Source organism: Serinus canaria, chromosome 19 (assembly GCF_022539315.1).
Source record: "Serinus canaria isolate serCan28SL12 chromosome 19, serCan2020, whole genome shotgun sequence".
In the NCBI taxonomy this organism is placed as follows: Eukaryota; Metazoa; Chordata; class Aves; order Passeriformes; family Fringillidae; genus Serinus; species Serinus canaria.
The window spans coordinates 2,388,167-2,415,444 of NC_066332.1; the positions used below are offsets into that span (position 1 = coordinate 2,388,167).

At 43.0% G+C, this 27,278-nt stretch overlaps 2 protein-coding genes across 52 annotated transcripts in view; both read right to left on the reverse strand.

Moving 5' to 3' along the window:
• The window catches only part of BRIP1 (BRCA1 interacting helicase 1), a 47,038-nt gene extending 35,482 nt beyond the window's left edge, over window positions 1-11,556 (reverse strand). For all 50 annotated transcript variants that reach the window (XR_007779135.1, XR_007779123.1, XR_007779110.1 and 47 more), the window contains exons 1-9: window positions 11,420-11,556; window positions 10,331-10,458; window positions 9,642-9,753; window positions 9,065-9,259; window positions 8,674-8,801; window positions 8,069-8,203; window positions 2,829-3,119; window positions 2,167-2,388; window positions 1,676-1,875 (exon numbers count right to left, since the gene is read on the reverse strand). Coding sequence is in view for 1 of the 50 variants with exons in the window: in XM_050981791.1 (XP_050837748.1) it covers window positions 1,676-1,875; window positions 2,167-2,388; window positions 2,829-3,119; window positions 8,069-8,203; window positions 8,674-8,801; window positions 9,065-9,259; window positions 9,642-9,753; window positions 10,331-10,423 (1,376 nt within the window). In the remaining 49 variants the exon portion in view is untranslated. The remainder of the gene's footprint in view (window positions 1-1,675; window positions 1,876-2,166; window positions 2,389-2,828; window positions 3,120-8,068; window positions 8,204-8,673; window positions 8,802-9,064; window positions 9,260-9,641; window positions 9,754-10,330; window positions 10,459-11,419) is intronic.
• A 635-nt stretch (window positions 11,557-12,191) lies between these two features.
• INTS2 (integrator complex subunit 2) lies at window positions 12,192-27,162 on the reverse strand. 2 transcript variants are annotated; one of them, XM_018919495.3, is made up of 24 exons: window positions 26,797-27,162; window positions 26,213-26,351; window positions 25,531-25,633; window positions 25,248-25,361; window positions 24,806-24,936; window positions 24,554-24,727; window positions 23,892-24,082; window positions 23,231-23,356; window positions 22,639-22,710; window positions 22,426-22,540; window positions 21,705-21,773; window positions 21,420-21,554; window positions 20,898-21,074; window positions 20,546-20,654; window positions 19,740-19,844; window positions 19,143-19,307; window positions 18,783-18,984; window positions 18,136-18,261; window positions 17,379-17,568; window positions 16,293-16,556; window positions 15,226-15,333; window positions 14,541-14,646; window positions 14,213-14,389; window positions 12,192-13,464 (listed from the first exon to the last, which is right to left on the reverse strand). In XM_018919495.3, exons 1-24 carry the CDS (start codon window positions 27,087-27,089, stop codon window positions 13,295-13,297), a joined length of 3,561 nt encoding a protein of 1,186 aa, XP_018775040.3. In that variant the 5' UTR covers window positions 27,090-27,162; the 3' UTR covers window positions 12,192-13,294. The 2 variants fall into 2 exon arrangements, with proteins under 2 accessions (XP_018775040.3, XP_009093066.3); XM_009094818.4 differs by having other exon boundaries at window positions 23,892-24,118; window positions 26,797-27,161.
• Window positions 27,163-27,278: the final 116 nt, after the last annotated feature.

Genomic DNA, 27,278 nt, shown 5'->3' on the forward strand with positions numbered 1-27,278 from the left:
TTACAATGGGTAAAACACTTCAGGAAATGTAAAATCTTTCCCTGTTATGAACTTCAAACATCATCACATACTTTTGAAATAATAAATGCAAATACAAACACAATGGCCAAATATCACCAAAAAACACCCTAAATTCTTAAAAAAAATCCATCTAAGATTAAAGCATTTACTTGCAAAGGCTGTTAAATTATTTTTAGAGCTAAGCAGGAAGCATAAATAAAATTAGCTTGATTCCCAGAAAGGTTATCTCTGGTTTTGAAGTGAAAATTGCTGTATGCAGTATTTCCAGGAAAAGAATGAATGGATGTTGCACACACGCCTTCAATTCCAGGAAGAGTATTTGCTGCTTCCCTCACTACCAGAAAATTCCCCTGTTGACACAGCATATTGCACTGAACAAAGTGATCAGTGCTGCTAAATGTGCAGCTCAGCAGCAGAGCCTGCCAGGCACCTCCACTGGCCCAGCTGCAAATTCCTCACAGAGGTCACTGCAGCACCCTGTGGCACTAAGCCCATCCTTAAGTGCTTTCTGGAATGAGGGCCCAGGATCTTTAGAAGTGAAATAAGATTTTATTTTCTAGCTCCCCATGCATTTGGCAAAGCCATGTCCCTGTGCAGGTGCATTTTACCTATTCCTGGCTATTTACACCCAGTCTTCTGCTCTCCAGCAACTGCTTTTCATGCTGCTGGCAGATTTGCCAAGACAATCAACCTTAGTTTTCCTGATAAGGTTAAAAAGCTTGAGGCAATCAACTCTTCAGCCATGCTGTTGTTATCTTTTACTGAAGTTTAACATTTGAAATATCCAAGGTAGGAGAACTGGCTTCTGCCAAGCAGAAAAAGTCCCTTGTCTCTGTGTGACACAAACACTGACTCTGAGTTGAGAGTGAGCATGGCAGAGTGAACTCCTCCTGTGCTCTGCTGCACAGTCTAGTGCAGCAAAGTGAAGATTCTGCACAGGCTGGAGCAAAACTCAGTTAACTGCAAAGCCACTTGTAGCACTTTTTTCTGCTGACTTTGATACTTCTACTTCACCCAAAAGACTTTGCCCTGGACCTCTTGTTTCCTCCTGGGCTTCTGTCCATTGGCTTTTGTTACATCCCCTCTCATGATTTTCAACTTATGCTCAGCTCTTCCCCTTCCAGGAAGTTGTTTCCCAGGGAAAACAAAGGGCATGACTGACAAATTCACTTTCAACGAGGAAGAACTCAGTTGATTCCAATCTGATTCCAAGAACAAATTCCAAACACTTTCTGTCCAAGGCTCTGAAAGCATTCTATAAACATGAACTAATTAATTCTTTGACAAAATAATGCTATTATTATTTGCCAAATAAGCAAATGTGTGACATACCAAAATTTATCTTATGAAAATTTTCATACTGAGATTTATAAACCAGGAGTCCAAAGAAGCCCCATAGAGAGCAGCACATCATTGAAGAGCACAAGACTTTTCAAAAGAGAACTTCAATGTTTCCATATGAGACCAGTAATTTTTTTAATAGTTCAAACCCTGCGGATTCCTCAAATGAACATAAATCAAACAACTGCACAGTTGTAAGTGTGCCTTTGTTGCATTTCATCTGATGTGACAGAGTAACTTATACCATCAAAGGCAATCTAAAGGTTATTTTAAAACACATTAATTGATATAAAGCAATGAGAAGTTGCCTTACTTGATCAAGGAGCAGCACACAGCTCGGAGGGGCTCATGGTGCTTCTGCCTGATGCTGTTGCTGACCATGAAATCGAGCTCCTCCCGGGCAGCTCGCAGCTGCCTCTCGCTAACCCCGTAGCTCACGGACTCCCGAGCACAGTCCTCAATGTTGTGGGCTTCATCCAAAATGACTACTTGGTCTTTTAGGTTAATGTCCATCTGAGAAAGGAAAATGATTGTCTAGTGAAACAGAGTGAAAGACATGAGAAACAGCAACTAGCAGCAGGCTGTTAAAAAATGCATATTCTGCAGCACAGTGCAAATGAAGCTTTTCAGGTTTTGAATCAATTTTCATAACCCAGAAAATATCCAAGGGGAAAAAACCCCAGGAGTTATTTTATAGATATTATTCTGGACATGAATGGGATCTCAGCTGACCACAGAAACAAAACACTCAGTGGGTAATTTTTTGTAACTTCAGTTCTTGTCACTTCTCCCCAATATACTCACACTGTCCCGGATCTGTGGGTCCAGGAGATAATTGTAGGGACAGAACACAATGTCTGCCCCCACCATGAGCTCCCTGGCTGCAAAATAGGGACAGGCACGAAGCTTCCTGCCCAGCCTCACCAGGTCCTCAATGTCCCAAGCCTGGTACAGCCCAGTTGCAGGCTGCAGGGCATGGTGCTCACTGAGCTTGTGAACACCGTGGTAATAAGAGCAGGACTTGCCCTGAAAGCAAAGAAGTGAAGAGATTTTGTGGGTACAAGAAATAACAAAAACCAAGCAGGCTAAAGTCTCCCAAAGTTCCATGCATTTGGCTATTTCTTGGAAACATTTCTAACAGCTGCTCTTTATGCCAGACAATAACACCTCATGTCATGTAAATCCATGTTTCTAAAATGTACATCAATAAAGGACACATCTTTCTTCTTCATTTATAAACCCAGAGATAATTTAAGCCTTATTATTAACCTGGCAGTCATAAATCTTATTCCTGCCATCATGGGTTTTTACAGTGTATCAACATTTTCTAACAATTAATATTTAATTTTAATACCACAGGTGGTATTTAACCAATATAATATAAAGAAGTAAAAAATGTTACTCATTCCAGTTGTTAAATCTGACTTTGTTTAACGAACGTTCATTTTCTCAAATAAATTACTCACATGTTTTCCTTCCAGCAATTCTACACACATTTCATTCCTGTTACTGCTGTTGGACACCACAGGATGAATGCAGGTGTAATCCCTGCTGGAAAGGATTGTCATGGGGACACAGGAGTATGCTGTCCTCTTCAGCTCCCTGCTGATCTGCGTGATTTGCTTGTGTGTTCGTGTCCCAAAAAAAATTTTGGGAACACACAAGCGATCCCCATTCTCTTTCTTCTTTGTGTGACTGGGATCTTTATCAGGTTTTTTCCCAGAAGCACAGGAACACTCAGTGCAAGGGCCAGGAGGCTGCAAACCAAGATATAAAAATGATGCACAAAAGCCCACTGTGAGATGAATGTGCCAAATCTGCTGATGGTCTGGGAAGGGCCCTCTGGGAGAGCTGGCTCAGTCACCAGGGCTGCCCATCAAGCTGCAACAAGTTCTAAAAGGTTAAAGCACCACATCCTTGTGCCAGGAAATTTCTTAAAAAAAACCTTACAGCAATCACAGTTTTATCATAACCCAGTCAGAAAGAATTATTAACCCAGTGGAATATTTACACACGTGAATAATGCAAATAAAGATTCTCACATTGAAGCTTCAGCTCAGGACACTCCTGTTACAGAGCAAGAGTCCAAAACCTTCAATGAAGAAAACTTGGAACAGACACTCAAATTCAAATAATTTTTTTCCTTAAAGCAAGCAGAACTGCAGAGTTCAGGAACTCTGTGTGCAGATAAAACAGACTGCACCACACACTCTCCATTAGAAACATGTTTGCTGTGCCATTCTGCCAAAGGCCATTGAGTAACCAGGAGAATAAAAGAAAGACAGGGGATAATTCTAAACAGAACCTAATCCTGCAAAATATTTGTTAAAAGCCATTTTTGTTCTTCCTGAGAAGCACCACTGTCAGAACATTAAATACTGGAACAACTGACATGAAATTATCATCCTGAATTTGAAGAGCCACCGAGGAAACAAGGAACTCAAGTGTAACCATGTCCAAACACACCCCCCATGAAAAACAGAGAGTTCTTCCAGAGTCAGACAGTTTGGATCTGGGATCCAGGTGGTGGTGCAGGTAACAACATGCAGCTGCCCACTGCAGTACTCCTCCCTCCCTTCAATTGTATCAGTAAGATTATCCATGATAAACAAATGCTAAGTCACACTGTGTGTTCCACCACAATTGTGGGGATCAAGCTGTCTTCAGCTTCCACTCCAAGGAAAAGCAAGTTGGTGTTCCCCTCAGCCCCACTCGGCCTTGTCTGCCATTAAATATTACAATACATGCTAGAAAGCATGTAAATGTAACCCTCAGGAGCTGCCACTCACTGGGATAAAAGGTTCACTGATGTGCCAAATAAACAGGCCTCAAAGCAGATAAAGTTACACCCATGCTGGAATTGTTACATTCCCCTCTCAGGTTGCCAGGAACAGCAGATTTCATTACTCTGTGCTGCCACATTAAATAGCCAGTTCCAAATATCCTGCCTTCTATATTGAATAATTACTTATTCACTGCAAGGATAAAAAGAAGAGTTATGAATGGGGCTCTTGTCACCAGGCAGGCAGGAAACAGCTGACATATGGTATATGTTACATATGTGCAGTGCCCAGCTCTGGGCTCCCACTGAAAGCTCCAGTGCTACCTTGATATTTCTATCACTTCGATTTGCTTTGCTCCTGGAAATAATGAAAACCACATTACCAAGCTAAAAATTAATTTAACTGAAGCAGTGACTGTGAAGGACCTTGAAGAATACATTTATCTTTTAATTTTAATCCAAGTCAGATTGTGTTTTCAGAGGGAAGAACAACACACAGGACACCAAGATGAGACTTTATCACTAATATTTCACTGCTGTGCTGAGCCAAATAAAAATAATAGAAAAATATTAGGAGCCATCAGGCAGCTGTTTTGCCAGAGTTCTTAGAACAACAAGGAAAATGCAGCTCAAATTAATATATAAAATCATGAACAGAAGGTTCTCCTATGATGGGCTTAAAATACCAGATATTATTCTTTGCATAAAAAAGAAATAAAGTGTTCTTATGTGTGAGGCTTATAAATTACCATATTTTACAGGTGGGCTTAAAAGTTTGGTTTAAGAGGTTTGGAATTGGTATAATAGTGGCATTAAGAAGCACTTTAGCCATTATTCCAGTACTAAAATGTTACCTTAACTTTGAAAAAAGTTTTATGTTCAAAAAACACTCAAACCCACAATACTGAGAAAGCTGTAAACTCAGGCTGATTTTATAGTAAGTAGTTAAGAAATAAAACTGCCTGCAGTAGTCACAGCATTTCTGAAAGCCACAGCCACCATTAGCCCTAAATACTTTAATAAATAAAACCTTTTTAGGAGATCCTTCATAATGAAGAAAAACTTTAGAAAATTGGTTAAAACACAGTTTAAAAGCTGAGTTCTCCATATTCTTTCCACATTACACCAGTGAGTCAATTTGCATTTGAATCCTTAAAATACATCTTTAATAAAGGCAAACTATTTCAACTCTGTATTTCTCTAAGAACCAGCTGTGGATATCATAGCACCCCCTAAAGTGGTGTCCCTCTCCCATTCCTACAGCAGAAAGAAAGAAAACTCTCCCTGAACGAGGGGTTTCCTTGGCAGTGTTGTCTCAAAGCACAAATTTTTACACTCATACCACAGGATACACCACAGTTAAGATGTAACAAAATTAGAAAATGCTTCAATCTATCTATGAAGGAATTAGGGGAGGGCTGATTAGAAATAATTCATACTGAGACAACAGAATTGCTTTTCATAATACCCTCTGGCTTCAGAACTAAACCTGTTTTCAGCTGTTGGAACCTGAAAGAGGGATTTTCATTTGGAAGAGGGCAAAAAAGATCCTCCTGCACTTTCTGCAGTATTTAATCAGAAACACCCAGGAACAGATGCCATTAGTGATCAGATATCAGCCTATATGGACCTTAGGCTAATGCTGCTTGTTTGTACTTCTGTCAGGGCTAGATAAACCAGCCTATCACATCAATATTTATATGGCAAAAACGTGGAAGTCCGATTAAAAAAGGAATAATCAAGTCCACCACCCTGTACTGTGTGTAAAATAGAGCTAAACAAACACTGGGGCTGTGATCTTTGAAACACAAAGAGGTAAGAGGAGTTCTTCATATCTCCATCTACATTTCCCAGTTACAAAGGCACCTGAATGCTGCAGCAGTGAATGTCTCTTGTGTGAAATATCACACAAGCACAATCTAGGGAGATATCAGCAGTGACATTAGCAGAGCTTTTCAACTGCTCCTTTGGAAGCTCTCAGAAAGCCCAGTATTCTGCTGCTGCTGCAGCCTCTTGTTTAAAGCACACAAAGCAGCTGTTTATCCTCCCCCAGTCACCAGCAGGTGAACCCAGTTCAATATTTATCACAGGCTTTCACAGATCACTGCTAACCAAGCAAACGTTTTAATTAAGCTGGAACTTGCTTCAAAGAGCTCATTCAAAACGTCAATCAGCAGGAAAAGGATCAGATACGGTGTCAGGTGAGAGCATGTAATACAAATCCACAAGTTTCTTCATCCCATCGTGGTAAATTAGCCCATTCTGGAGTCCAGACCCTGATTGTAACAGGCTGCCAGTCCCCTGGAATGTGTAACAGAAGTCACTCAAACCCCATTGTGCAGGTTGTAAGCAATATGTTAAACTGCAATGGGCTAGCACATTAAGACAGATTCTTTTCACAGTTGTTTTTTGATACCCCAAGTGTTTGTTACACTACTCTCCATTTACTGTTTACTTTCTTTCCCTGCTGGAGATGGGGATTCCTTAACCCAGCTGCCCCAGTTTCTCAGGCCATATGCTCTGACAGAAGCAATCAAGAGAGTACCCTGAGGTTATAATTTCCCCTTTAAACTCACACTGGAACTGCCCTCCCTTGCAGCAGTTAATACAGAGGGCCAGAGCTGGATTCCCAGGCTTGGAGTGAGAGCAGCTGAGAACAGGTTTGGGTGCTCAGCCACACATCTGCAGGTGCTGTGATGCAGCACCTCTCATGCTCTTACAGCAACCAACCCATTCTCCCTCTTGCAGTATAAACAGGACTTGGTAAGAAACCAAATCTGCTTTAAGCAGAGAACTGACCACTGTAAAACACAGGATATTCAAAGGCAGGCTTGCCTCAGAGAACAAGACAATGCTGTTATCACACCATGGTATCACCCTAAACACACAGTCCATTGGGTGAGTGCTGAACAGAAGCTCTGTTGATTTCATTTCCAAACCCACACTAGAAAAGCATTTTTATACCTAACAGCCTGTGCTGTGATGCTCTGCCTGTTGTAAACTAAATGCAGTTAAGGCTCAGAACTACTAATGACAAATAAGGCTTTACTTTCTGTAATTTTCTTGATACCAGACAAGTTCTCAGTCTGCTGAAGGAAAAGCTCATCACAGCAAAATAATACCTTATTCTTTCATCCTTACAAAGAAACTCAAACAGAAATGACCCCCTTTCTTTCTTCTTAGGTTACTTCTTTCTAAAGAGGTAGCAAACAGTAGACTGTTTAGTTTTCAATTTTCTTTTAGACAAGAAATTTCTACAAGTTGTAAATCAAATTTTTCATGTACCCACATCAAAGTACAAAAGGAAATTTTACTAATCAGGAAGGATGAGAGTTCTTATTATTTGAAAATGAACAGCACACTCTGGTGGCCTTTGGGTTTCCAACTGCCAACTGAAGTTCAGTGGCACAGAGCATTTCAAATCTTACTCAAAAATCTACAGAGCTCTCCAAAACTAATAAAAACTGCATCCTATCAAATGGCCTACAACACAGATTCACTTTTGTTAAGAAAATATTTAGCTCCCAGTATCTTACAGTAATCCTATAGCTTTTGGTTTCCACTGGGGTTACTACATCACAACTTGGCCTCTCACACTCAGCCTTTACTGCCTCACATTCCCTCTTCTACTGCTTTTGCCCCTACAAACATTTATATAAAACCTATTTTCAAACAGTAAGAAATGCACAAAATGCCTAACAAAGCTGCAGAAACAAGTGCAATCTGTATCTTAACTTCTGACGTGACACTGCTGCTACAGAAAGTGGAAATAAAAACCAAAGCACTGAGGAACCTTTGCATAAGCTACAATGGCTCAAACTTCATTAAGCTGCATTTCATGCATAACCCCTTCACATAAAATATTGTTTAAAATTGTTCTTGAACTAACACTCCTGGTGTAAAAGATATTAGTGATTTACTCACTGTTTGGGGAGAAAAAGTAGCAGTTTTCATGCTTTTTTCAGAGTGAACAATCAGCTCTCCATTTTTCCTCTGATGATAAACTTCCAGAGCATCAACAAACTGCACTCCTTTTGCAAAGCAGTGACGTTTTCTGACCTGCTGGGGAAAGGAACAGTGGGAAAACGCACTGGGCAGAGGGATGTGCTCACACTGGCTGTTCTGGTCTTGTTTCAGCTGAGTCTGGTTTGGTAACCGGGCATCAACAGTTTAACCAAGTCTAAGCCACACAAAAGTCATTAAGGAAAGCTATAAAGTTTTAATGATAAAAGAATCTGCAGTTATTGCTGAGCTTTTCTGCTTTGCTTTCCCACTGTTACAAAATCTACAGAAATCATAACACCATCAGCTGGAAATAAATGTATTTGGGGGATATTACTTGTTTAGATGTGAAAGATTTTACAGTGAACAATTTATTGCAACAATGGACTCCTTTGTAACAAGTAACAATAAAAATGAACAAAACGCTGTCACAAAACTGTGACTGTGATGTGATTCATTTATTTCCCACACCCTCCTCTGTAACATTAACTGGATTTGAGAGTTTGGTTGATTATTTCACTGCTCACCTGCTGCTCTGTTTCTAAAGGACGAATCCTCTTCCTGTCTACCTGGAAATCATCATTCTCACTGTCACGAAGAGATAACTTCTTTTTGGCACACAGCTTTGAAGCTAATGTTTCATTTTCCTTACACTCTGTAATTAACAAGATAAAATAGATGTCCATTACTAGGGAGGCATTAAATAAGGGCAACATTTTAAAATGTAACTACTATAGAAGAGTAACTGCTAGAATTACTATAAATGATATGGTGTAGGAAACAGTGGTAGCCATTTCTAGACACATTAACCACCACAGAGACTTCATGCAGGACAGAACCCTGGCTGCTGCCATGATGGTATAAAAACCATCCCTGGCCTAAAAGCAGCTGAATTTTGCTGCCTACAGATGAAGTTACCTGTGTTTGGCAGTGGGCTTCCAGGTTTTCTGGAAGTTCCTGGGTCAGGATAATTGGCAGAACAAGGAGCACTGGCAGTCCCACTGGTGGCAGCCTCGCTGCTCTTGGGCTGGGAGTGACACTTGCAGTGACAGGGTGGGGATGGCTCTGCCTTCCTGTCCTCCTTGTCACACGACGAGGTTGGCACTGATTTCTCTGGGGGACAAAGACATTTGTCTGTCATTAAAACCACTCCAGACTCGACACAAGAGCCAGAGGTGCACACCAGTGAAGATGACAGCTCAAACTGAACAAGCTGTGGTCACCCCCTGCAGAACTGCAGTGCACAAGAAGGAAAACACCTCCCTCCTCCCTTTCAATCCACACAACCCATGAGGATTTTCTCCCAAAGTTCCACCAGCCACATTCCCACATTCTGGCATCTAAGCCCAACTCAGCATTAATGCTTTATGCTGCCATTCAGGCAAGGTGTCCAGTGGTGGACCCAGACCTGAAACCAAATGTTTAAGGGCTGATGGAAACCATTTAATGATTTTCTATTTTGTAATAAAAGTTGGGCAGACACTAAGAGACTCACCATACAGAGCCTGTTGCCATGATAACGCAGAACAAAGTAACGCCAAGCTTTTGCCACTTCCTGTGGGGCTCTCCAGCAAACAGTGCTGCCTGGTATTCAAGCCTTTAACAATCTTCAAGGAGAATAAAAGAAACAGAATTAACAGAAAACAAAGCAGATGTGTTTAGCTAATCTTAGCAATAATGGCCTAATGTGCAGCCTAAACTCTCCCTGGCACACGTTAATGCTGTGCCCTCTTGTCCTGCCACTGGTGAAAACTTTTTAAAAATGTTCAAATATAAATGCAAAAACTTATTTAGAGAAGTTCGCCAAAAAAATGAAAACTTCTTGAAATATTACTACACATAATTCTTCTGTTTAGACAATGGGGTTTACTAAATCATTCCCCACCCTATAAACCTGAATATTTGTATACAACTGTAATTACAGCATACCTGGATAAACAACCACATCCTTACATCAGGAGGAACTTGTTTCTGGGCATAAATGCTCCCAAATCCAAAATGCACCTCACCATTCCCTCATCATGGCCCAGAGAACACTGAGGGGTTACCACGGAACTTCTCAAGATACTGCAAGCTCTGAATTTGATGTGTGAGCTTTCTGAATGCTGGCAGAGATTTTGGAATTCCAAATACTGGCAAACACAAGCTCTTAGTGTGGCAAACCCCAGGATAAACTCTACTCACAGCGTTCATCATGGCGAGCTGGGAGGGGTAAGCCTTGCAGGGGAAGAGGATCTTCACCCCCCCAATTGTATATTCTGCCCCCTCAGAAGGCATTGCCAGCTTTTCTCCTGTTTGCTTCAGGCTTAAAACTGCAATTAAAATACAGCATTAGTAACTCAATGCTAACAAACAAAAAAACAATAAAAACACCGTGAGCTGCACACAGCAGCTCAGATTCCATTAGTCAGACTGGAGACAGAACCCAAATCCATGCAGGAAAAGTATTTTAGAATATTAAGTAACTAAAACCAGCCAGGTTTTAACTCTAGAGGTCCATCAGCTTGAACTGTAAGATGTCATAAACTACAAACACACAACAGCTTGTACATTTTATAACAATCAAAAATAAAACAGGACAGTGACTTTAAAAATGAGATGCTTAAAAACATTTCTCTTACACAAATAATTAGGGGAAAAGGAGTACCCTTCAATTTACTAGTCTGTGTTTATTATCTTGAATATCTCTGGATAATAAAAGACAATTTGTGTTAAAAAGGTGAAATAATTGAATTAAAAATACTAAAGAGGCATAAATGGCTTTAAGAGACAATATTTTTGAACAACGCAGGGTTTTTTTTCCTCATATTTTTTCAACACTGATAAAGACAGCAAATTTAAACTGGCAGATTCTCTGGGATAAATTAACTCATCTGACTTATAATAATTAAACACATACATTAAAAAAAAGCACCAATTCATGGCACGATTCAGCTTCATCATCGAGCTTCCCTATAGGAAAAAGCAATTCTAGCCAAAGACGATGCCTGGCATGAGTTTAAATCCAACCCCTCCTTCCAGAGGGATAGGCCACCTCACTCCAAGGCTTTTTCCCAACCCATTCTGGGAGAGGGACTCGCTTAAACGAGCACAACTCCGAATTCAATTGCCCTGAGGAGGAGGGAGGGCCCGAAACACCGCAGGGACCCTTCGTGGTGTGACCAGAGCTACCAGGCGCTCCCCCAGGGACACCTCGACCCGGGCAGAGCCGCTTTGTCGCCCAAGCGCTCAGGAAGCAGTGGGGCCGCCCCAGCCCAGCCCACAGAGCAGCACCTGGGCCTTCGCTTCCTTTGTGTGCTCGGCGAGGCGGAGGCGCCGGCAGCCGCTTCCCCCGCGCCCCTCACGGCCCCGCACCTGCGGCGCCTCAGCGCCTCCGTCCTTCCCGCCTCCGCCCCAGCCAATCAGCTGACAGGAAAGGGCCGCGCGCCGCCAATCAGCACAGCGCACACTGGGAAGCTCCCGCCTTCACCTCTCCTCGCCGAGAGCCAATCACAGGGCGCCTCGTTGGCTTCCGGGTTGTAGGCGTTGCTAGGCAACCGCGCTTTTGTGGAATAATCAAATACTTGTTATTTGTTATTGGCCTTTATCATTAGTATTATCATTAGTATAGTGAATAATATATTCATTATTCTATTATTTAGTTTTTAGATTTATTGTTTTATATTTTATAAGCATTGAATATAATTATTTGGTATAATTATAGTATCACATTACTATTATTATTATTATTATTGTTATTGTTGTTGTTATTATTATTGTCGTTGGTGTTGCTGCTGCTGTGGTTGTTAATGTTATTATTGTTATTATCAAATATTTATTCTTTTATATTTACAGTTATTATTATTATTATTCTCTTTGTTCGAAGCAGAGTGCATAGAAAACACCACGGAAAAATTAATAGTTTTTGGAAAGTCAGTGTCTTTTCATTAGTGCCACATACAGCTCCTGTTCTTGTCAGGTGTCTGTGCTCCCAGGTGTTTCCCTCAGGTGAAATTTGGGATGAACCTGGAAAACTTAAAATGAAAACAGAACAGCCCCTTTGAACTTCAGTCATACTGTTGTTTTTTGCTTTTTTTTTTTATTTAAATACCACTACAGGATATAAAATTACACTTGGAACCGAGGAGAAAAAAATACATACATTTAGATTATTTACATAATTTACATAAGGATGACAAAAATCCACTGGGTAGGCAGATGGTGATGGGGGTGTCACAGCAGGAATCCTGGAGCACAAACCCACGGGGCTTTCCCACATTTCCATGTGGGAATTCCAGCCTTGCACACAAAAAAACAACCAACCCCACAGTGGAGCAGAAAGGATTTGGCCCTGGAATTGCTTTGGCACTGCTGGCACCTGTCCCTCCTGTCCCTGTCCCTGGGCACAGCCACCCCCAGCACTCATTTCTCTTCTCCATCTCCTCATGACAGCTCAAGATCCCTCTGCACTCATTTCCTCAAGTCTTTTTCATCTCTTTTTTTAAGTTAAAAACCACAAAACCATCTGAGTTGTATTCTTTAAAAATCCCATTTCTACAGCTCATCTTTACTATCAGCACTTTTTTTCTTTAAAATGAACTTTTAGACCAGTTTCAAACTCTCTGTGAAGCCTGGTTGATCTTTCAATTAAGCTCCTGATTTCATCAACTGAAGTTCTTAGCAATGCTTTGACACAGAAATAAATTTTCTCATTTTCTGAGAACTGGGTGTGAAGGTGCAGGTTTTTGACAGCACTTTTTCAAGTATTCCTTGGAGCACTTTATTCCAGCTTGCTCTGCAAGGCCCTGCAGCAGCAGCAGCTCCTTCACCTCCTCTCCAATTTTTCTCACCCACCATTTTGCTGTTTGCCCAACAAAAGAAATGTTTCAGTGTTCTAAAACCCTCCCAAGGTGTGTTGCTGTGCCACTTCAGGAGCTGAGCAAGCCTGGAAATCGCTGTTTCCCTGGAAATTATTCCCTGATCCCTTCAGCCTCAGAAGTTCTCACAAAATCCTGTGGAAGGGATTTTCTCCTCAGCCGTGACTCAATCGATGAATGCAAAACGTGGACTTTGCTCCAGCTCCTCAGTCCATTTTCACAGCTTTTTCCAAATTTAGGCACCATAAAGAGAGGGAAAAGCTACAGGACAACTTGCCTGGAGTTTTTTTTTCTAAATGCCACTGACACTCATGTTGATGATTTCGATGATGGTGTTCTCCACACACTGGCACAGCTGAACATCAGGGTCCAGGCTTGCAGTGTCCCTGGAGCAGCTTTTGCTGGAGGAATCTTTACAGAGCCCTGAGAAATCGTGTGGCTTCTCCTTCAGCTGCTGGAGACCTGGAAAAAGCAACAGGAAAAGCAAAATAAATCTTGAGAATTGTTCTTTCCAGCCATGACACAAAGAGGAGATTGCAAAGCTGAGCCAAGGTGAAATATAGAGAACTCTTAGAACTTCAGGCTTGTAAGCTAAAGTTTAGAATCAAACCCAAGATTTGATCTGAAACTTTAGAAAAAGCTTCCAAACTTAAGTACTAGAAGCAAGAATGTGAATTTATAGCTTACAGCAAAAACACGTTAAACTAAGTAAAAATAAGTTCAGAGTTTTAAAGTTTAAAATATAGAAAAAACAGAAGTAGTTACAAAAGTAAACAAGAAGTTTAAAATGCAGTACTGTAAGTTTATGTATCATAACATAATTAGCTAAAAAACCTTACACTACGAGTCTATAAGATGAAATATTTAAAGATTGAGTCAAAACCATAAATATCCTTATTAACAATACTTTGTTAATCAATAAGTCCTCAAAAAGTCTTGTAGCTAAAGGTCTTTTGACCTTCTAAACCATACTACAACCATGAAAACCTGTATAAAAGATGAAAAAAATAAACCACACCATCAAAACCAATTCACAAATCCCATCTTGAATTCCTTCCAGAACTCCCCACAAGTAAATTATCACAACACCACAGCATTTAAGTAAATAATTAAGTAAGTAATTAAGTCAATTATGACAGCAGCACAACATTTCTGGTCCATCTCCCTGTGCCTGGCCCCTCTGGGGGGCTGTCCCAAGTCCTTGACTTACGGGTGATGATGGGGTCAAAGTCTCGAGTCTGTGTGGCAACATCAGAGGCACAAACTTGTCCAATCTGGATCAGCAGGGACATGATGTCCTCATAGAGGGGAGGAAAGGCCTGGCAGAAGGACACCAGGCAGGGCAGGGTGGGCATGAAGAAGGTGTAACGCTTGGACTGGGTCAGGACTGCCAAGGACGAGGAAATGCAGGAGAAAAACAAATATTTTAAAATCCCATCAAGATGTGTTACTTTTATAATAGCAGTTAGACAGAGAGAACTGCACTCAGCCCAGAGAAACCCTGCTGGCTCCCCCAGAGGTGGATTTGGGGGTGGTACCTGTCAGCAGGGTCCCCATCACGTTGATGGCCAAGCGAGCCACGCTGAGGGATTTGGGCAGGGCGTACTGGATGCACAGGTAGGAGAGCAGCTGGATGGCAAAGATCTGCCAGAAGAGAGAAAAGCAATCAAATTACAGGATGCTTTACAACTTCTAGCTAAAGCTCTCCACCACACTTAACAATAAGTAAATATTCCCTCTTTTACCATGAAGGAAATGGAAGCCAAAGGAGCCTTAACAATAGTTATTGTGATTATTTTTCTGCTGGTGTGAAGAAAAATAACCCACACATATTTAACATGAATCAAAGTGTTTCAAAATCTCCCTCAGACACTAGTGCCCCAACATTAATGATGAGAAATGAACACACAATGTGCAACACAACCCTTGCAGAAGATATTCAGGTCTGATACATTCCAGTTTTAACCTTAGTTGATCAGCAGAAACTCAATACTAGAAAGGATTAAATAAGAGTAACTACAGAGTTGGTTTGATACAGAAATGGAATCTTTAGCCCAACAAATTTCAGTTGCCCTCAATGCCAGGCCTTTAAATTAATGTAAAAGTGTTCCAAATATTCCCTGAGTATCCCAGGCAAGTCAGAACAGGATGGTTTTAGTGACTGCTTTATCCTCCCCCTAGCCAGTATTCCACCAGGGTGAGTCCCCACAGTGATTCCAGTACCTGCTTTTCCAGTTCAGGCTGGGCAATGAGCTCAGGGATGAAATCCAGGCAGATGTGCATGGATGGGATCCCAGCCACTGTCAGTGCCAGAAGCTCACATGGATAACCCTGGGGATCAAGAGAAGAGATGTGTCAATGTGTCACAGGTGTGTTCCAGAAATTCTGCTTCAAGTCAGATTTTAAATCACACCTGTGTTAATGCTTTGTTTCAAAGTGAATACATCTATAACTCCCTTTTGTCCAGAGTCTGCAGCAGGCCTGTCATGCCAAGGCAACAAGAGGCAGACTGGGCACAAACCCAGGGTCTGGATCAATTCTTTATCACCAATATTCAATGATTTACTTGCATGGAAGCTCCCCCTCCAGTCCCCAGAGGAAAGCAGACTGCAGTGACCTTTTCCTTTTGTGTCTTTCCTGTGCTCCAAATTTCACCATCAGGCCCAACCTGCTCATTTCACAACTGCCCCATAATGACTTTTTTATCACTTAATCAGTTCCAGGTCAAGGCAAATTAACTCCTTGTAAAGAGTCTGCCATCCGGCAAGGAGCAATTTAATATGCATTAAAAACACATCTGTATTTTAGAAATTACTGATCTTCCCTCTCTTCTATTTTTTTTAAGGTATTCAGCTGCTTTTGCAGGGCCAGCCTTTCTCCTTCCACTCTAAAGAGATAAACTGTGCCCAAACAAAAAGGAAAGATAAGGAGATGTTTACATTTGAAGCCAAAATAGTTTTGAATAATGGGAATATTAGTTTTAAAACAAAGCCAGAAAAAAAGTAACCCACAAAAGATGTGGAACAAGTAATTCCAAGGTGATTAGGGCAGTTTTCCTTGGCCTAGATGGACAAACTGAAAGGGACAGAGACAGAAAGGAGGGGAGCAGGCAGAGTTTGGGCGCTGCCTTCTCACTAAACCAAGCACTGGAACAGGGAGGAAGTGTGAGCTCTGCAGATGGGGGCAGACAGAAGGACAGAAGAGGATTGTTCTCATCTCTGAGGAACATCCAGCAGCCCCTGAGCTCTCCCTTGGCTCCCAGAGGAGGGCTGGGGCAGTGCAGGGCACACCTGGAAATGCACCAGTTTGACGATGTTGGGGTCAGCAATGTACATCTGGTGCAGCAGGCAGCAGATGAGGCACTGCACCTCCCGCAGGTTGCACAGCAAGCTCTGCTCCTCCTCCTCCTCCTCCTCTTCCTCCTCAGCCTCAGGGCCCTGTGGGCTCAGGGGGCTCTGCACATCCCTCAGCAAACCCTGGGCACTGCTGCTCTGGCCCTTCTCCTCTTCTGTAGGCAAGCAGATCTCCAGAAGGATCTGCACAGCAGCACTGTCCTGGGGAGAAAAGCCACAGAAAATGCTTTAAAAAGTGAAATAAAAACAAATCAAATACAAAATTAGGATAATTTAAGAAATGGAAGATTGTCATGTACTTGGGATTTCTACCTATGGATTTTTTTAAGTACAGAATGAAAATGACTCAGCTCAAGAGTCACAAATCCTGTAGAACATTTTAAAAACTTCAACACGTTATCTCAATCAAGATGCAAAGAAAAAGAAGGCTAAATCTAACAAAATATCATAATCACAGATGAAAAGAGTAAATTCAGAGGAATCTCATGTTGCTTCAAAATAAATATCCAGGGGTCCCTTAAAACATCCAGGGCAGACAAAAACATGCACAGAGCCATGGAATTCACAGTATTCATCACCCTGCTCATTTAAATATAAAACTTCCTATTAACTCAAAAATCATATTATAATGGAACTCCCTATGTGACATTTTTCCAGGGATGAGGAGATGTCTGTGGAACAGGATTACTGCAGAATTTCCACTTATTGCTGTTTTACTGCTCCTAATCCAACCACAGCCACAGCCTCTGGGTCACACGAGCATCAAGGCAAAAGGGTTGGTGAGCAGAACTTGTGTGTTCTGACAGAACAACCACTACCAAGGCAGTAAATCAGCACAATGCTTCAGACTAGAAAAAGAAAATATTGAACCATCTGAATACAGAGGCTGTTTTCTTTTCCATGGTAAAAAAAGTTGGTAAAAAAAAAATTAAAAGGCCTTATTTTTAAATTTCCTGTTTCTGCATTTCTCTTTCATCGCTGTTTTTCCTCACATCATGGAATTATCCATCTCTTCCCTCTTACCTGAGCAGCAAGCAAAGCATTTTTTAACTCTTCCCTTGTAACTTCTGGGGCCTCTGGACCCATTGCATTGTTTTGGGATGGCCTAATGTCCTGCTCTGCTGTTTCCTTCAGGTGAGCATTAAGGTAAGCTTTGGAAGCAAGAAGATATCCATTCAACATGTGCAAAATGATATCCATCAGAGGAGGGCTCCTGAGATGGGAACACAGCAAAACAAAGACTTTTCAGTACCATGAACAAACTAAAAGCACTCCCACAGGCTTGCAGCTCCTCCTCTGGCATCACTGACATCTGGGGGAACAACCTCCAAGTACTGCAAAGACTCTCTTGGGCAATGAAGCAAATGAAGCAAATCACATCCACAGCAGCACCCACTGGCAGCAGAAACTGTTGCCCAAAAGGATGGAATAACCCACAGGCACAAGAGCTGGAAGGATGTTACAGCTAAACCTCAGGCACCACCACGTGGCAGCAGCCATTTCCAACACTCTGCAAAGCCTGTTCACCACAAATTCACACACCCAAATCCAAATATGGATGAGCCATGTGCAAATCCCAAAGTTCTGAAAACACAGCTGGAAAGGATGAAATGCTGGAACAGCAGGCCCAGCTCCACAGTCCTCAAGCCAAGCTTAAAGCAACACAGATGATTAGTTTGTGATTAGTTTGAAAAGATGTTTTGAAGTGCTGAAAGCTTTCAGGAGTCTCCTGTTGGACACCTTTAAGTTAAGCAGTCCCTGTGCAGCAGCACAGACTCACCTGTGCACTCTCTGGTCACACCTGAGCACAATCAGGGGGTCAATCATCAGATCATTCTGGGTGTACTTCTGCTGCCTCACGAGTTTTGCTGAAGGTTGCAGGGCATTAACAGTCATCACCCACAACCTAAAATGAGAATATCTTTATCATTTTTTCTTTTAAATAGGAAATATGCAAGAGAGAAGAGGTTCCCTAAACACTTGGTCACTCAGCCATGCCTTTCTAGGTCTATCAAGTTGCAAAAACTCCATTTGCAGCCCTTGACGTTAAGCAAGGTGCAGTTAACTTACACTCCCTGGACTTAGAGCAGTTTTCACTGCAGTAGAGTATCCACTTCATTAAAAAAGGCATTTTCTTACCAAAGTGAGTTCCTGTTCCATCAGGAATTCAGCACAAACAATGAACACTATAAAACCATACTCCTGTATTTTAAACTGAAGACTTCCTTTCCCCCTGAGAAGAAGAACCACCTTCCTTTTAAATGCAAAGGTCCAAAATGTCAACAAACTAAAAAAGAAATGCAGCTTCAACACATTCTATTCAGTCACAACCTCCCAGCTAAAGGCACTGTGTTATTATTTTTAAAAGAAAAAGTTTTAGTCCCACTATGTGCACCAAGAAACCAAAGAGTATTTGAGCCTTGATACCTTCTGGGCATGACAGTGTTCAGAACCATCCAGAGTTTATTGACAGCCTGCAGAATCCCCCGGGGGACTCCAGCTTCCAGCAAAAGGTTCATGTTTGAGGTCAACACCTCTGCATAGGGGATCAATTCTCCAGCTGAGAGAAGGGTCAAATGTTCCAGGATCTGCATCAGCTGGGTGTGATTTCCAGGCAGCATGGAAAAGGCTGGAAAACACCAACAACAGGATCTGGGTAAAACCAGACTTCTGCCATTTGAAGCACTGAAGTATTTTGGTTACACAAATGCAGTTTAATCACACACTTCCAAATCAACTATATTCCAATCCATTTGGAAAGAATTTACTTGGAATGAAGCTCCTTACCTTCTTGGAGCTGTCTGGGAGAGTGGTTCTTGGCCATGTTGGTGAGGAGCATCCTCCTGAGCAGGGCGTCGGTGCCGGTGATCTGCTCCTCACAGATCCAGTCGTCCACGATGCACAGGTGGGGGTAGTTGGTGGCCAGGAGCCTCAGCAGGGCAGAGTGCAACCCTTGGGGACATTAGGGACATTCACAGCTCAGATTTGAGCACCTGAACACATCTGTGCCTTTCATTTCAACCCCTGCACTGAATGGCTGGCCAGCAGCTCAGTGAGGTGCATGTTCACAGCCTGATACTCCAACAGAGAGGAGAAGGTGCCCTTTGGAAAGTAACTCCTAAACTCAGCCTGGAATATTCATCATTCTCAGGTAATTCCTACCCTAAAACCTGCCCTAGGGAGGTAAGATCTGCACTAAAAGGAACTGCTTCCCTCACACTTTCACTGTGACTCTTCAAACATCTCTGCAATCTCAGCAGCTACTCCTGACAGATTTTAAAAGCAAGAAAAAGGAAAACAAGCTATGAAAAAAGCAACAGCCACTGAGCTGAGAACACTCAGCCTTCCTTCTCATGCACTTCAGGCCTTCAGACATGTTTTTACCTCCCAGCTCCTGCTGCAGCCCCTGGGCCTGCCGGATGAGGTATTTGATTGGAATCTGATCCATCAATGCTGAGGAGTAGGACTTGGGTTTTCTCTGCATTGCAGCTACAAGGGAACAGGACAAGAAACCACATGTTACAGCTAAAAACAAGTATTTCCCCAACTGGGTCAATAAGGAAAATGTAAAGCATTTGTCTCTGTATTATCCAGGTAAAACTGAGAAAAAGCAAATAACTGAAATCGATTTTATGGTATTTAAGACTTCCTTGATTAACATGAAGAAAAAAGACTGAAGAATGCAGCAAGTGTTGCACCTTAAAAAGGGCTGGTAAAAACACACACCAGATAGAAACACTGAATTTTCATTGAAGTTCAATTTCACTAATAAAATACACAACAGCCTTTTAGAAGTGATTTAAAGTCTTCATTGCAAGGGTAAAAATGGGATCATTAAGTATTACCAACTATAAAACTGCCCACTCAAAGAAAAGTGTGTGCAAGTTTGATGACATGAGAATTAATTAAGATCTCAAATAATTATGAACTCTTTGTTAATTGTTACTGTGCTCCTTAGATGCTCATAAACATTTCTAGTAACTCAGCTTGGACCACTTTTAATGTGTAAAACAAATTACTCCACTAGAGAGTTCCAGCAGGAACTTTACATCCTGAATCTATACAGCAATTTCCTGTGTTTATTTGTGTTCTTTTTATGCTGTGCTCGAATCTGACAGCAGCATGAATTTCTCCCCTCTTTGCCCCTAATGTTCAGGCAATCTGTTTCCCCCTGATGCTCTCACATTTACCTAGAATCTTAGTGTTGGCCAGCAGTGCCTCCTCATAGGACAGGACGTAGTAGAGGACGAGCAGCTGTGTGGTGATGCTGAAGCGCTGGGTGGAACGAGTATTTTCTCCCTGCACATAAACCACACACAAAGGAGAGGTTGCATTCCTGATTCTTGGGATGAAAATTTTGGATTTACCCACAAATTTGATGAAAATCTGAGTAACAAGATTCACTTCAAAACACATGACTGTGCTGGTAGCAGGAGGGAGTTTACAGGCAGTGAAAGCAAAAAGTGAAGCAACTTAACAGAAATCCAAAATCCTGAACCACGTCCCCATAAAGTACAAGAAAGATCCAAACAAGAAGATTACCCCAGAGAGTCCTTGGAAAACATTCAGGATCTCCTGCTCTGTGACAGGCTGGTTGGTGGCCTCTGGGTTGGATTTAGATGCAGGAGTGAGGATGGAGTTGATGTAGACATCAATGAGGGGCAGCAGCTGAGGGTGCAGGGGGGTGGTGGTTTCACAGAGCTGCCGGTAGATCCAGTCCTGCCAGAGAACAGCCCATGACACGAGCAGAGCCTTTGACTTTGGAAAAGGCAACACCAGTTCTGCATTGGTCACAAACTCTGCATCCTGGACCCTGACTCACAAATAGAACTTGCTGGAAAATCCTGCTGACTGCAATTAGGCACAGATGGGGGAGAGACACTTACTGCTTTCAACTTCATTAAGCAGTGGTCTCTGGATTGCAGAGCTAAAAATGGGTTTATTCTTGAATTACGTGGTAGGAAAGCACAAGACTCATCAAGAATTCTGCTCCTCTAAGTCAACCAGCCTGCACAACCTCACCAGCATTCAGAATGATGAACAGAAACACAACAAAGGTGGTACCTTGATGGACACTTTGTGCTTGGTGAAGGAACGGCTCTTTAAGAGCTGGTAAATGCAGTGAATAGGTAAAAAGCCAGTGATGTTGGCACTGAGGTTTCCTGTCACAGGCACACGGACAGCATGGGCTGTAACCACCTGCAGGAAAGAGACAGTGAACAGAAAAACCACTCAGAACAAGGTGTCCAAGTCACCCAGCCCTGACTGCCATCTCCTTATTTTTGGGGACTACCCCAAAGGGAAAGGAAAGGGCAAAGGGGGGAAAAAAAATCCTCAGGTTGAAAATACCTGTTCAGTGAAAATCTCCTGTGTGAAGATTGTCTTCATTCTGCTCAGTGAGCTGGGCTTAATAACAATCTGAAATTCAGAGGAAGTACTCAGAACTGCAAGTTCTATCTTTCTTATAACTAAGGACTGCAAGTTTATTTTATGCACTATTAAGTTTTAGCCTTTTAAAACTTGGTTTTCCTGGTATCCCAGTTAATTCACATCTGTATCAAAAGTCAAACAGAAATATTTTCCAATGTCACAACTTAATCACGCAATGTCTTCCTTGTCCTAAAGTCTCCCCCCCCCAGCTTTTACAATCTGGTGAGACAGTGTTTCACAATAGAGAATTGTTGGCAAATCTTTGGTAATTTACTGAAATTAATTTTTCCATGTATAGATATTTCTTTTAGCTATTTAAAATAAAAACTTTGCAGCTCAATTTGGAAAATACTTCAGTTAGTCTTCTAAAAAGTTCATTTCTCAGAAAAAATGATTTCAACAAGGTATCACTTTTTGAAGATTCTTTTATCACCACACTCCTCTGTATCAAGATCTATGCACATTTGAATGTTCTTCCAGGGTAATTATTACTCATTTTTCAGGCTATATTTACTTTAGGTATATTAGCAAAACCAAAGCTCTTTTATCAAAAGTAAAGTAAATACAAAAGTACCAAAACCCAGTAAAAAATCTGATTTTAACAGACAAATGTATAGGTTAGAAATAGTTTAGGATTTACCTTCATTCCCAAGGTGGAGCAGACCAAATCAATGATGGCACTGAGCTGGTTGCTGTGGAAATACATGGCTACCAAGAGGAGCATCTCTCCAAAGGAAGCAGACACACCAGAAATGCTGATGATAACAAGAAAGAAATACAGGACATAAGTAAACAGGACATAAAGAAATGTGAGAATACTGGAATCACTAAAAGAAATCCAGCCTGCTCTCACCTTTCAAAGTAGGCTTCCTCCTTTATCATCCAACTGAGCCACATCACCATCAGTTGCTCCTGTTCTGGGGTGCTGCACAAAGAAAAACCATAACAGATCCTTTTTCCAGTGCTGGTTTTACCACCACTTACAGAAAGCCACTATTTGAGGAACCTTACACCAGGAGACTTTTTGTCACTTTCACTTTAGCATCCAACTGCTGATAAGAAGTGATATTTGGCACGAAGGTCAGTCCAACTGTCAGGCAACTTCCTCTCTGGAATGCACCCAACAGAAAGCTACACCCTGAATTATCTGCACTGCATCTCTCTAAGGAACTTAGCCATGAAACTGTGAACAGGTCAGGCCTACTTCAGCCTTCAAAAAACCACCCAGACTAAGCTCTTGTAATGCTCACCTCTCAAAAGACTTGGTATCAAACAAGAGTGAAATGTCCATTCACTAACCACAGGGTGAGACAAATCCCTTCCATCAACGTATGGAGGTTTTATAAAGCATTAAGGGGAAATAAAAGTGCAGCTCTGGGAAGGGCATTGCCTTAATGGTGCTAAACCAGTCAGATCTTCCAAAGCTCCTCCTGTACTGAGAGTACCTGACCAGAGTGGAGAAGGCCAGGAGCATGCAGAAGGACAGGGACACGAAGCGGACACCGGCCGGGGTTGCGGGAGGGCGGCTCGTCATCAGCTGCAGGAGCTGCTCAGCTTCCTCATCCGTGGGCCTGAGCAGGACACAGAACAAAACAAAACTGGGATTGAACAGGGAAGAGATTTCCAGTCTCTCACAATGGCTAAAGATCCAATTTTCACTGTTATTCAATCTGTCAAGTTGGTCATTTGCTCTGAACTTAACAGAGATAAACGTCTCTGTTAAGAGACAAGAGTGAGAGAAGCTCCCCAGGATACAATCTTGCCTTAAGTAGTACAAACTACTGAATTTTAAACTAACAATGCATAAAGATGCTACATTAAAAAGTTTCAAAAAGTCATTTCCAAAAAGCGAAAGCAAAGGAACAGAAATTCAAAATCCATACAATGTATGTTGCTAGAAGACAAAATAGCTGATAACTCTACACACTGCTCCAGCCATGTAGGTTTAGAGTTCTCTTAACAAGCCTGAAGAAGTCATTTTGCAGCAACAGAGGAATGAAACTGGTGAGTGCTGCTCAAGTTCTGAGGACACAGCAGCATTACGACAGAAAGCCCAAAGCCCTCCCAGGCACGAACAAAACCCCAGAGCATGCCAAGGCTCCTTACTTGAGGCCAGCAATGCCCATGAGGGCACAGTAGAGGCGCAGAAGGGCGCTGGCCTTCACCACGTGCTCCTCCTTGAGCCCCGAGTACACGGACACGTTGGGCTCCGTGTCAGCGTCCGCCTCCTCCACGATGTGCGTGCTGCGCACCGTGGGCAGGATCCCCATGAGCTCCAGCAGCAGCTGCCTCCTCATCTGCCACAGCACAGAGCTGATGTTATCTCTTTTTCTCTGTGGAAGAGGTTAAGAGATGAGAAGTGTCAAATTCAGCCCAACAAACGATGTATTGTATAAAAGTTTTCATAGTCAAAGGAAGAGGGTTATTTTTTTTAAATATAGTTTTCAGTTCCAAGCTTTAACTGTCACCGGAGCATCTTTCCACTGTGAACACTGAGAATGAATGTTTTTACCAGGCAAATAGTACAAACATACAACTCCCTGGTTTCCATGCCTAAAAACTTCTCAGGGGAACAACCAAATAGCTGCTGCCTTCAGAGATATTATTTATAGAGAGCCCCATAAGAGGATGTTGCCTTGTAAAGGTTCCTCCAAGATGTTCAACAGGATTTCTGTGCATTCAGACAAAGCTGCAACACACATCCAAAAGAGTTACATCAAGTTGTAAGAATATTTCTTTAAAAGTGGAATACTTGAAGATTTTCTTACCTGTTGTCCATTTCGGATGAAAGTTCCAAACCACGTCCGAACCTTCGCGTTTGTTCCGAGCAGCAAACCACTCACAAAACACACTAGGTCACTCACTCCATCATCTGAGGATTCGTTCTTGGTGTGATCCAAGGTCAAAGCCACACCAAGACCTGGCAGGTGACACTCCTCCACCTGGATAAAACACTCAGGCTCAGTCATCTTTGCTGAGTTTGAAGCTTCAGGAAGGTTCTTATCTCACGAGAGACTCACCACCATGCCCCGGACCCTGAGGGCTTGGGAAGGGTTCATCTTGCACAGGTGCCGCAGAGCCTCCGTCCTGCGCCGGCCGCCGACGCTCTCCTCGTCCTGCCGCTCGCCGTTCTTAATCAAACCCCTGCACACTAAAGAGCCAAGAGCACCTCTGAGGGAATCTGCCCTTCCCAATTCAAATTATCACCTGTCTCAGTTCATCTAAATCCCTGTTAGCAGGGCTAGAGGAGGTTCTTAGCCCCTGCCCAATCAACCTTTGTAACAGTGACCTACAGATGAGAAGCTGTGACACACAGAGTGAGCCTGGCCTGCAAAAAATGGGGCTCAACATGCCCAGGTGGCAGCACGCAGCAGTTCAAACCTGTACAACTCATGGTTTAGCTCAGAATTAACCACACTGGTAGAAATCATTCCAAAAGCTGCAGAAGAAGCTGTTACCCACCCTCGTTGAAGCTGTCAGGGACATTGGCCACCAGCAGGCAAAGGAACCAGGCTCCGTTCTTAACATGCAGCAGAGCTTCGGCCACATCCACTATCGGCAACAGTGATGGCAGCTCTGCAAGGAAAGAGGGTGCTGAAAGTCACAATGTTTCACTGGGAAGTAAAAACCCTGTTTCCAAGAGCTGCACAGCTTAGATTAACCTTACATCTACCACAACAGCTCCCAAAGTTGCTTTGTTACATTTGTGAGAGATCAGAAAACAGCATAAATACAGAAAACACACCTGCTTGCAAAATGCAGAGAACATCTGCTGCTTCCTCCAGGTAAACAGGACTCTCAAAGAGCTCAGAAGATTTGAGGAAAAACTCACCATTTGATTCTGACACCTGCAAGACAGCATTTATCATCAGTGAACACGTTTTCTGGAGCAATTTGTCCAAATCTGTTTTAAATTCAGCATGTTTAATAGATTAAAAACTGCCAAAAACATAAAGCTATCAACACAGAGCAAGCGGGAAAAGTTTGTAGAATAAGAAATATTTACTATTGGAAATACTTCAACACAGATGGTATCATTGCTTCTTTTCAGAAGAAAGAAAAATAGCCCACTGACATTCTAAGTTTACACAAGGAAAACAAAATGTTTGGTGAGGAAGGAAGTGGGGGAAGAGAAATATGACGGCTAATACCACACTGCAGTAGGAGCTAAGAATGGGCTGGAGAAAAGTCATCACTTCATTTCCAAATTATTTCTGCACTGACAGATCACCAAATCACATGTTTGAGTACAGCACATTACAGAGTCTCTATAAACACAAGCCACTGTTCAATCAGACTGAGACTTTGAGTCTTGATAAAGATGGTAAGGACAGGAGAAGAGTGCTCACACCACCAGCAGCACCAGAAACACAACCAGTTCAGAGGGCAACTAAAAGTCACAAAAATCCACCTAAGGGGAAGTTCACCTTGTTCATAATGGCCAGCAACTCGCTGAGCACCAGCCGGAGCCGCCGAGGAGAGTCACTGTGCTCAAATTCCAGCGTCAGCCCGTGCTGCAGCTGTGACACCAAGATGCTTTCTCCACTGCCACCTCCCAGCTTGTGCCTGGCACATAATTCAAAACAACAAGTGTTAAACGGTTCTGCAAAGACAGAAATGCTTCCGGTTAAAGGAAGGCAGCAGCTCCCTAGGGATCTCTTCTATCCTTTAAAGACTGTTGTAATTGCAGCACGAGAAAACTTATTCAGTACATTATCAAAATTTCAAGTGCTTGTATTCCCCAGCAGCACGAAGAGTCAGGGAAGCGCACCCACCTGAGCTGTCCCTTCATCCCAGAGGCATCCCAGCCCTTCCCTGTCGGGGCAGCTCCCCCAGTGCACCCCACACCCTCCGCTGAGCATGGCTGGGAACAGACCCCAGCACACAAACCAAACCCCAGGGCTTTCCTAGGAGAGTATGGAGGGACAGGAATGGCCGGGTCCGTCCGGCGCTTCAACAGCTGGAAAAGCCACAGAGCGGTTCCGCCACAGCTCCCCGCTCTCAGCGTTACCGGAGCTGCTGCTCCTTGCTGGCGTCCTGCTCCAGCGCGTGGAAGTCCACGGACAGCAGCGCCACGATGGAATTGACTGCCTCGACCCCCGAGAGCAGCCGCAGGATCAGCTTCTTGTCCTGCGCCCAGCTCTGGCTCTGGTCGGCGGGCGCGCACAGCGCCATGCGCACGAGGCAGGGCAGCAGCAGCCGCAGCTCGGGGTCGCTCAGCGCGGCCAGGCGCACCACGTCCACCTTCTGCATCGCCTCGAAGGCGTAGGGGCTGACGAACTGCAGCGCCGAGCACTCGGACATGGCGACGGCAGCGGCTCCCTCAAGGCCCCCGCGCCCACCCGCCGCCGCCGCCGCCGCCGCCGCCACTACCGGGGGAAGCGGGAAGTGACGTCACGGCGGGAGGGCCATGGGGCGGGAACGGCTGAGGGGCGGAAAGGGAGAGGCGGGAAAGGCTGAGGGGCACCGCCCTCCCCGCCCCCTCAATAAATC